Source organism: Cebus imitator, unplaced genomic scaffold (assembly GCF_001604975.1).
Source record: "Cebus imitator isolate Cc_AM_T3 unplaced genomic scaffold, Cebus_imitator-1.0 Scaffold5, whole genome shotgun sequence".
In the NCBI taxonomy this organism is placed as follows: domain Eukaryota; kingdom Metazoa; phylum Chordata; class Mammalia; order Primates; family Cebidae; genus Cebus; species Cebus imitator.
Window position 1 is genome coordinate 13,872,567 of NW_016107320.1, and position 11,600 is coordinate 13,884,166.

The window sequence follows — 11,600 nt, forward strand, 5'->3', positions numbered from 1 at the left end:
ATGTTGTTATGAATGAATAAATTTCATTCTTTTTTTTATGGCTGAATAGTATTCCATTGTGATATATATACCACATTTTCTTTATCCATTCATCCGTTGATTCACACTTACATTGATTCTATGTTTTGGCTATTGTGAATAGTGCTGCAATAAACATGAAGTTTCAGGTATCTTTCTAATATACTGATTTCCTTTCATTTAGATAAATACCAACTAAAAAGATTGCTGGTTTGTACTGTAGTTTTAGTTCAATTTTTTTGAGAAACCTCCACAATACTTCCTATTATGGATGTATGAATTTACATTCCCACTAATAGTGCATGAGTTGCCTTTTCTCAACGTTATCACCAGTGTTTGTTAGTTTAGATCTTTTTTGATAATAGCCATTCTAACTGGGGTGAGATGGTATCTCATAGTGGTTTTGATTTAAAAATTTCCAATGATTATTGATGCTGAGTATTTTTTCATGTCAGAAAAGAGCAGCTTGGCAATTTGTATGTCTTCCTTTGAGAAATGTCTATTCAAATCCTTTGCCCACTTTTAAATGGAATTATTCTATTCGTGTGTGTGTTTTTAAACTTTTATATTAGGTTCAGGTGTACATGTGCAGGTTTGTTATATAGGTAAACTTGTGTCATGGGGGTTTGTTGTACAAATTATTTTGCCACCCAGGTATTAGCCTAGTGCCCAATAGTTGTTTTCTTCTGATCCTCTCCCTTCTCCCACCTTCCACCCTCAAGTAGTACCCAGTGTTGTTGTTCCTCTGTATGTATCTATGTGTTCTCATCCTTTGGTGCCTAAACATGTGGTATTTAGTTTTCTGTTCCTGTTAGTTTGCTAAGGATAATGGCCTCCATCTTTATCCATGGTTCTGCAAAGGACATGATCTCATTATTTTTATGGTTGCATAGTACTCCATGGTGTGTATGCACCACATTTTCTTTATCCAGTCTACCAATGATGGACATTGAGGTTGATTTCATGTCTTTGCTATTTCGAATAGTGCTGCAATAGACACATATGTGCATGAGTCTTTATGATAGAATGATTTATATTTCTTTTGGTATATACCTAGTAATCACATTGTTGGGTTGAATGGTAATTCTATTATTAGTTTTTTGAGGAATCACCACACTGTTTTCTACAATGGTTGAACTAATTTACACTCCCACCAACAGTTTATAAGTGTTCCTTTTTCTCCACAACCTCACCAGAATCTGTTTTTTGTCTTTTTAATAATAGCCATTCTGATTGGTTTGAGATGGTATCTCACTGTGGTTTGTGCATTTCTCTAATAATCAGTGGTTTTGAGCTTTTTTTTTCATATGCTTGTTGGCTGCATGTGTGTCTTCTTTTAAAAAGTACCTATTCATGTCCTTTCCCACTTTTTAATAGGGTTGTTTGTTTTTCTCTTGTAAAAATTTTTAGGTTCCTTATAGAAGCTGAATATTAGACCTTTGTCAGATGCATAGTTTGAAAATATTTTCTCCTGTTTTGTAAGGTGTTTGTTACTCTGTTGATAATTTGTTTTGCTGTGCAGAAGCTCTTTAATCAAATCCTAATTTTTATTTTTGTTGTAATTGCTTTTGTAGTCTTCATCATGAAATGTTTGCCAGTTCCTATGTACAGAATGATTATTACCTAGGTTGTCTTCCAGGGTTTTTACATTTTGGGCTTTACATTTAAGTCGTTAATCAATCTTGAATTGATTTATGTATATGGTGTAAAGAAGGAGTTTCAGCAGGAATGGCACCAGCTCTTCTTTGTACATCTGGTAGAATTTGGCTGTGACTCTGTCTGGTCTTGGGCTTTCTCTCTTGGTTAGTTGCCTATTTTTTATTGATTCAATTTCAGAACTTGTTATTAGTCTGTTCCAGGGTTTAATTTCTTGCTGGTTTAGTACTGGGAGATTGTATATGTCCCAGAATTTATTCATTTCTTCTAGATTTCCTAGCTTGTGTGCATAGAGGTGTTTGTAGTAGTCTCTGATGGTTATTTGCATTTCTGTGGGGTCAGTGGTAACATTGCCTTTGTCGTTTCTAACCTTTACCATTATGTAGTGCCCTTCTTTGTCTTTTTTTTTTATCTTCATCTGTTTAAAGTCTGTTTTGTCTGAAATTAAGACTGCAACATCTGCTTTTTTCTGTTCTCCATTTGATTAGTAGATTTTTCTCCATTCTTTTATTTTGAGCCTATGGATGTTACTATATGTGAGATGGTTCTTTTGAAGATAGCATATCATTGGGTCTTATTTCTTTTTCTAGCTTGCCATTCCGGGCATGTAGCTTGTTTACATTAAAGGTTAGCATTAATATGTGTGAGTTTGATACTGTCATCATGTTGTTAGCTGGTTATTTTGCAGACTTGTTTGTGTGGTTGCTTTATAGTGTCACCGCTCTGTGTATTTCAGCGTGTTTTTGTAGTGGCTGGTAATGGTCTTTTCTTTCCTGGTAGTGCTGCTCTCTGGAGCTCAGGATTCCTGGACTGCATGCCCTAACTCTGTGGAACTAGTATCAGGCCCCAGCTTTGTTCTCTGGCTCCTTGAGATTAGGAACCTGCTGCCATGGCAGAACCAAGATGCTCTTAGACTGCTGGCCACAAAACTCCAATGGGTTGTGCCAAAGTGCTTCCTGGGCTATAGGACACTAAGTCAGCTAGATTGCTGGAGACACAATTATTCCTAGGACAATCCTCTTGCGTGATACTGCAACCCTCTGGGTGGATGTGGGGTTATGTCAGTAGGGCGATAGGGATATGGAGATGCCAGAACTGTTGGGATTCAGTTCAGGATCTGAACCTGAATCTGGTGGTCTGGTGGGGCTGGGCTCTCAAAATGGTGTAGTGCTGAGTCAGCTTGGGTCTTGGTGGGAAGGGGATGGGGGTATTTGGGACCCAGCACAAACACCCTCTGTGGAACAATAACAACTTGTGGACTTGAGGCACCTGCCTACACTAATCTCAGAGCCTGTATGGGCTGAGGGACTGTTCCATCACTAGGATTGCAGGAGTCCACAATAGAAATGTGGATGTCTGGGGATCTCGTTTACTTTTTCTTGCAATGAGGAGTTGCTTTGGGATTTGAGCTGATTGTGGCCAGGCTGGCTGTTTGCCTCTCTCTCTTTCTATGCCTCAGAAGTTTTTTGTCACTCTCCAGTAAATTCCAGTGTTTTATCTTAGAACCTCTATTTAATATCTGGTTATCTACTTGCTCTTTTGTTTTTTTTGTGTGTATGACAAAAGTGCCAGGCTCCCATAGTCAGCCATTTTGGAGCCCCCTCCTATTCCTGATACATTATTTTGATAATTTAATTTATATATACTTTTTAAAAGTGGGCAACCCATACATTTTTTATTCATACATTTTTAAAATTTATAATTGATCAAAATGTTTACATGCATATGGGGTACAGAGTAACATTTCAACATATGCATACATTACATAATAATCAAATTAGGGTAACTTCCATATCCATCACTTTAAACATAATTTCAGCAGGGTGATAACATTCAAAATCTGCTCTTTTAGCTACCTTGGAATATGCACTACATTGTTATTTGATATAGTCACCCTCCTGTATAATAAAATTCCAGAACTTATTCTTCCCATTTAACTAACATTGTACACACTAACCAGCCTCTCCCAGTCTTCCTCTCTCTCTTTCCCTCACCAGCCTCTGGTAACCACTATTCTAGTCTCTATTTTTATGATATCAACTTCTTTAAAATTTCATACGAGTGTGATCATGTAGTGTTTGTCTCTGTATCTGGCTTATTTCACTTAACATAATGTCCTCCGGCTCCATTCATGTTGTCAGAAATGATAGGATTTCATTTTTTTATGGTGAAATAACATTATTTTTTTAATATATATACATGTATACCACATTTAAAAAATTAGTTTATCTGTAAATGGGCATTTAGAATAATTTCATGTCTTCGCTATTGTGAATAGTGCTGCAGTAAACATGGGAGTGCAGTTATCTCTTTGACATTCTGATTTATTTTTTGTAGATATATACTCAGTAGTGGGTTGCTAGATCATATTGTAGTCCCATTTTTAGGTTTTTGAGGAAGATTCATACTATTTTTCATAATGGCTGTGTAACTTACATTTTCACTAAGAATGTTCAAGATATTGCCTTTATCTCCATCTTTTATAGTGTGTAATTTTTTCTCTTTTTGATAACCATTTTTCGATCACAAAGAATGAAACAAATGCAACCTAAAAAACTCTACACTTTCTCTTCTCCCCAATTTTGACTTTTTAATCTCTAAATTTATGTATTTTTATATTACCTAGCTCTTAAAAATTGTTACAGTTACTGTTTTCAATAACTTTGGCTTTTAATCTTCATACCAAAGATATGAATGATTTACACACCATAGTTACAGTGGTAGAGTGTGCTAAATTTGTTTGTTTACTTACTTTTATTCCTTCACATGTTTTCTTGTTGCACATTAGCATCCTTTTCTGTCAGACTGAAAAACTTATTTTAACATTTCTTATGGTTTGGTGGTGATGAATTCCCTCCACTTTTGTTGGCTTAGGACTTTTGAATCACTCCTTCATTTCGAAGGATACTTTTTCTGGGTACAATATTCTTGGTTGAAAGTTTTTTTCCTTGGGGACTTGAAATATGTCATCCCATTCTCTCCTAGTCTTTAAGGTTTCCATAGAGAATTCTGCTGCCAGATGTATTGGTACTCCTTAACAGGTTATTTTCTTTTTTTCTCTTGTTGCTTTTAGGGGTCTCTCTTGTCCTTAACCTATGAGGGTTTGATTATTACATGCCTTGAGGCAGTTTTATTTGGGTTGAATCTTCTTGGTGATTTTGACCTTCTTGTAACTGGATATTTATATTTAGGTTCAGAAAATTTTCCGTTATCATTTATTTGAATAACCTTTCTAACCGCTTTCTCTTCCTCTACTCCCTTTGAAGATCAATGACTGTTACATTACATTTGCTTTTTGATACTATCTAATTGATCCACTAAGTGCTCTTTGTTCAATTCTTTTTTTTCCTTCTTGATGTATTTTCAAATAGCCTGTGTTTGAGCTCATGAATTCTTCCTTTTGTTTGATCACTTCTGCTTTCGAGACCCTCTAATACATTTTTCAGTTTATCTATTATTGCTCCAGGAATTCTGCTTGATTTTAAAAACTATTTCAATCTCTTAGTTAACTATCTCTGATAATTTTCTGAATTGTTTCTCTGTGTTTTCTTAATGTTATTTGAGCTCCCTCAAAATATCTATTTTGCATTGTCTGTGTAAGAGTTCATACATCTTTCTCCAGGTTTGGTTACTGGTGCCTTATTTATTATGTTTGATGTGATCATATTTTCCTGAATGTTATTAATGCTTATGGATATATCTGGGCTTTAAAGAATTAAGTATTTCTTCAAGTCTTCATGGTCTGTTCTTGTTTGTACTGGTTCTTCTGCAGAGGACCTTACAGAAATTCCAAGAGTACTGACTGATGAGTTGACTGTGGTCACTGCTGCCATTTCAGCACTAGATAGCACCTTAAACTCAATTATGCTGTGACTCCCTATGTATCCAACCTTGATGGACTTGGGTTTCCAAGCCCAAAATCTCTCGCTCACTTCCTTTCTTTTCCCCTAGCAGAAGGAGTTGCTTTCTACACTGCACTGTCCGGAGTTGCGGGAGAGGTTATGCATGCACTTTTATGGCCCCTGCAACTGGCAGCATACTGGCTTACACCTGAAGCTCATGTCCTCGTAGACCAGCAGAGTAATGGTTAAGGGGATTTGCTCACCTAACACCCACAGTCACTATTACCTGACTGCCACTAATAATTGTACATGGCCTAAAGCTCCTTTCATCAGCCAGTGTTGAAGCTGGCCAGGGCTTGGCTCCATCCTGCTGGGGTGGTGGATTTCCTTCTGAGCTGGGGAAGGTCTAGAAGTCTGTGGGCACCAGTCTGGGATAGGACCATGGGATTCAGCCTGGTGCTATGTTTTACTGTAGTGGGGCAGGTATAGGTTTCTCAGTCAAAGTCACATGCATACTTCCTTGTCCTTCTCCTAAAAGACACATTCCACCCTGAACATGCCCGATCTTTTCTGACCAATTCACTCCCTATGTTGCACTGCTTCAGATTGGGGAAGGGATGGTGTAGCATTGCAAAACTGTCATTTCTACTCTCTTCAATGTGTCTTTTCTTGTTACTATGCCAAAACCAGTTACTGTGATCTTTTACCTCATTCTTTTATCTCTTGTGAAGGTGTTTTCTTGCATGGATAATTGTTCACTTCAGTGTCCCTACAGAGGAATGATGGAGGATTCTATTCCATGATCTTGCTCTGCCTCCTCTTCCATATCTCACATCTTAAATCCTCACTTTCAAGATAATATACACAGAAAAATAAGTTCAGAAGTGAAAAAAGGGAAGGGGCACATGAAATGGGAATAACTATGAATGGAGGAACCTAGGACAAACTCATGGTTAGATTATATAGTATTTTTCTCCCTGTGCCTGGCTTATATTACTAAGTGTAATATTCTCTAGCTTCATCTATATTGTTGCAAATGACAGGATTTTCTTCTTCTTTTTTTTTTAATGGTTGAATAGTATTCTGTTGTGTATATGTAACACATTTCTTTTTTTTCTTGTCCAAGTTCATTTAATTATTATTTTAAAAAATATTTACTTTGATTTTTGTGGGTCCACTTGTATATTGACAGACATGTTGATTCCATATCAAGGCTGTTGTGAATTTGTACAGCATAGCGACAAAGGTTAAAAATGATACACTGAATTTGAAAATTGCTAAGACAATAGGTTTTAAATGTTCTTTTAACATAAAAAGGATAAGTACGAAGATAATTTGTTAATTAGCTTGATTTAATTATTATACAGTGTATGCCTATATTGAAACATCATGTTGTACACCATAAATGTATACAATTAAAAAAACCTGTGTGTGAATGCTCATTCTGCCAATTTACAAGCTGACTTTTAAGGATTTTAGCTTCTCTGAACTTTAGTTCAATTTATATAAAATGATGACAATACCAACCTTTTGGTTTGTGGTAAGGATTAGGTAATGAAATCTAGTACATAATAGGTACTCAATAAATCTCAGTTTCTTCCTTGCCTTACAGATGTTTATCACTTAAAATGTAGTGAAAATGGACTGACTCATCCTATGGAACCATTCTCTGAATTCTCTTTATTATTGGTATATGGACATAATAATATATGAATTTGATAAATAAATAATTTTTTTGAGATCTTTGAGGAAGTTTAGGACTAAGCACAGTATCATTTGTTTAATAAAATTTTGTTGTTAATTGGGTGTTAATTTTTATTTGAAGTAACTGTCTGTCCAAATCTGGGTGCTGACTTTTATTTGGAATAGTATCTGTTCAAATCCTTTGCCTGTTTTAAAATAGGATTACTATGTGTATATTTTGCTATTGAATTGTACTTAATTTTGTTTTAATAAGAACATATTTTCCAGTGAATAAAATCACATGACATCCTCAAGTATGATTTTGGCCTCTATGCACTTATTAGTAAACATTTGTAATTACCAATTGAATTTAAAATTTCAAAATTAATTTATGTCATATAGGAATGTGTTTTCAGAAGTATATTGCCAATGACATTATATGGATTCATTTTTAGGCAATCTAATGGTGTGAAGACTTTTAGCAATTGCAGCTTGAGGAACTTTCAAAATTTCATTTCAAATATGGGTGCCAAATGTCTTCAGAACAAGCCACAAATGCAAGCTCAGAGACCAGTCTGTGGCAATGGCAGATTAGAGGGAAATGAAGCCTGTGATTGTGGTACTGAGGCAGTAAGTCTGATAACTAGGAAAATTGATTAATAAATTTATTGTTTTAGTTTATCTTTTTCATAAATGTCATATATCTAAAATGTGAATGAGTACCATGCAGAATGTTGACAGTAAGTGAAGTTGGGTTGAAATACATAAAAGACAATATTGTCTAGGTTTTGTAGGTTGAAGAATTTTGAACAAGTTTAAAATGTACTGCAAAAAAATTATTGGAAATGGGAAACAGGAGAGTCTACAATAAGCTTTTGAGCTTCAGAGTAACTATATAAGGTTCTTTACAAATCTCTGCTTAATCTTTGGACATTTACAAATCTCTTAATGAAGACTGATTAAGCAGCCCAATGTGTCCATTAGGGTATGACTTCACAGTGGAATCAGTAGTACAGGAATCTGTATCAATATTGTAATATGAACACTAGATAATTTTGATTATTCACTTGATAGGGAAATCTAGAAAATATAATAAATTCAAAGGCCTAGGGTATAATGCTTTCATGTAATTCAATATTTGCCGCAGTACCACAGATGTTATAATTTTCCTTGGTTACAAGGTACACAGAAATTTATTAGGGCTTGTTACAGCCATAGGTCTGAATACTTGTCCCATATCACATTATTTTAATTACTATGTTTTTGTATTATGTTTAACAATTTGGTAGAACAAGTCCTCTTCATTTTTTATTTTATTTTATTTTTATTCATTTTTTTTTGAGACAGACTTTTGCTCTTGTTGCCCAGGCTGGAGTGCAATGCCACCATCTCAGCTCACTTCAACCTCCACTTCTCGGGTTCAAGTGATTCTTCTGCCGCAGCCTCTCAAATAGCTGGGATTACAGGCACCAGCCACCATGCCTGTGAAATTTTGTATTTTTAGTAGACACGGGATTTCATTATGTTGGTCAGGCTGATCTCAAACTCCTGACCTCAGGTGATCCACCTGCCTCGGCCTCCCAAAGTGCTGGGATTGCAGGCATGAGCTACTGTGCCTAGCTTTCTTCTTGATTTTGTTTTTTTAAATCAGTTTTATTGGGGTATAATCCATATACAAAAAACTGCACCCATTTTAAGTGCGCAGATTGATGAGTTTAAACAAATGTACATAACTATTGGTATAATTAAGATATACATTTTCCTTATCCCCAAAAGTGTATTCATACCCTTTTGCAGTCCTTTCCACCTCCACTTGTCTCCAGACAATTTCTGATTCTGTTACCGTTGCCTGGTCTGGAAAGTCATGTAAATGAAATGAGACAGCACATGTTTTTTGTGTCTGGCTTCTTCCTTTCAATATAGTGTTGTTGAGATTCATCCACTTATTTCATATCACAATAGTTTCCTCCTTTTAACTTTGAGTAATATTTAATTGTATGGATATACCACAATCTGTTTTAACCATTCACTTGCTAATGGACATTTAAGTTGTTAACACTATTGATCCATTGTTCTTAATCTGTAAAAGTACAACTGCTTGTGTGTATGATCAGTGTATGTTTATAAGAAATTGCCAAAATATTTTTCAAAATGGTTGTATCCTGTTACACTCCTGTCAGCAGCATATGAAACTTTGAGTTCCTTTATATCTGCATTAGAATTTGTTATTATCCACTTCTTAAATTTTAGCTATTCCAGTGGTTTTGTAGTGGTTTAAATGTGCATTTTCTTGATTGCTCTAATGATGTAGAGCATGCTCTTACCAGTGACTTTTTTTTTTAAAGCAATTGCTTTCAATCGACAAATAATAGTTTTATATATTTCTGTGATACAGTGCAGTTTGGATATATGTTTACATTCTGCAATGATTAGGACAAGGTTATTGACAAATCTATCATGTCACATAACTTTTTTTGTGGAGGAAACATTTAAAATTTACTTTTTAAGTAATTTTTTGTTATATAATAGTTGCACATATTTTGGGGGTACATGTTATATTTTGATACCTTATAGAATGTATAATGATCAAATCAGGGTAATTTGGATATCTGCCACCTCATATATTTATATTTTCTTTGTGCTGGAATACTACAGTTCTTGCCATCTAGCTATTTTGAAATATACAATAAATTATTAACTATAATTTCCCTACTGTACTTTGGAGTGCTAAACTAATTCCGTCCATTTACTTGTATTTTAGATCCCTTAACCAATTTCTCTTTTTTTGTCTATATTCTATCTTTTAAAAAACTTTCTAAGTTTTGTGGCTAGTAGATGTATATATTTATACATAAGTTGTTGTACATACATCTACCATATATTTACGGGTTATAAGAGATATTTTGATACAGGCATGCTATGCATAATAATCACATGAAGGTAAATGGAGTATTCATCCCCTCAAACATTTATTTTTTGTGTTACAAACAATCCATGTACAACTAGATTATTTCTGACTGCAGAGACTTTGTTGTGCTATTAAATCCTATCTCTTATTCTTTCAAACTATTTTTTCATACCCATTAACCATCCTTGCTCCCCTGCTGCCTCCCCAGCCACCCAGCTACCCTTCCCAGCCTCCTGTAACCATCCTTTTACTGTCTACCTCCATGAGTTCAATTGTTTTAATTTTTAGCTTCCACAAATAAGTGGGAAAATGCAATGTTGTCTTTCTCTGCTTGGCTTATTTCACTTAATATAATGACCTCCAGTTCCATCCATGTTGTTGCAAATGACTGGAATCTCATTCTATTTTATGGCTGAATAGTACTGTATTGTGTATATATACCACATTTTCTTTATCCATTCATCTGTAGATGGACATTTAGAATGTTTCTAAATCTTGGCTATTGTGAATAGTGCTGCAGTAAACATGGGCATGCAAATATCTCTTCGACATACTGATTTCCTTTCTTTTGGGTATATACCTAAGAGTGGGATTGCTGGATCATATGGTAGCTCTATTTTTAGTTTTTTGAGGAGCCTCCAAACTGTTTTATATAGTGGTTGTATTGATTTAGACTCCCACAAACAGTGTACAAGGATTCCCTTTTCTCCACATCTTTCCCAGCATTTGTTATTGCCTGCCTTTGGATAAAAGCCATTTTAAAGGGGGTGAGATGATATCTCATTGTAGTTTTGATTTGTAATTCTCTGATGCTGATTGATGTTGAACCCCTTTTCATATACCTGTTTACCATTTGTATGTCTACTTTTGAGAAATGTCTATTCAGATATTTTTCCCCACTTTCAAATCAGATTATTAGATTTTTTTCCTATAAAGTTGTTTGAGCTCCTTATATGGTCTGGATATTAATCCCTTGTCAGATGGGTAGTTTGCAAATATTTTCTTTAATTTTCTGAGTTGTCTTTTCACTTTGTTGATTGCTTTCTTTGCTATGCAGAATCTTTTTAACTTGATGTGGTCTCATTTGTCCATGTTTGGTTTTGTTTTGTGTGCTTGTGGGTCATTACTCAAGAAGACATACATGAGGCCAACAAACATATGAAGAAATGCTCATCATCACTGGTCATTAGAGAAATGCAAATCAAAACTACAGAGATACCATCTCATGCCCGTTAGAATGGCGATCATTAAAAAATCTGGAGACAACAGATGCTGGAGAGGATGTGGAGAAATAGGGACACTTTTTTACACGGTTGGTTGGAGTGTAAATTAGTTCAACCATTGTGGAAGACAGTGTGGCGATTCCTCAAGAACCTAGAAATAGAAATTCCGTTTGATCCAGCAATCCTATTACTGGGTATATATCCAAAGGATTATAAATCATTCTATTATAAGGACACATGCACACGAATGTTCATTGCAGCACTGTTTAC

General features: G+C 35.1%; 1 protein-coding gene across 2 annotated transcripts in view; it reads left to right on the forward strand.

Moving 5' to 3' along the window:
• ADAM32 (ADAM metallopeptidase domain 32) overlaps positions 1-11,600 on the forward strand; it is a 179,312-nt gene that overhangs the window by 70,850 nt on the left and 96,862 nt on the right. The window contains exon 12 of one of the 2 annotated variants that reach the window (XM_037741420.1): positions 7,655-7,829. The exons of the other annotated variant lie outside the window; for it this stretch is intronic. Within the exon in view, the coding sequence (XP_037597348.1) occupies positions 7,655-7,829 (175 nt within the window). The remainder of the gene's footprint in view (positions 1-7,654; positions 7,830-11,600) is intronic. 2 annotated transcript variants of the gene reach the window in all.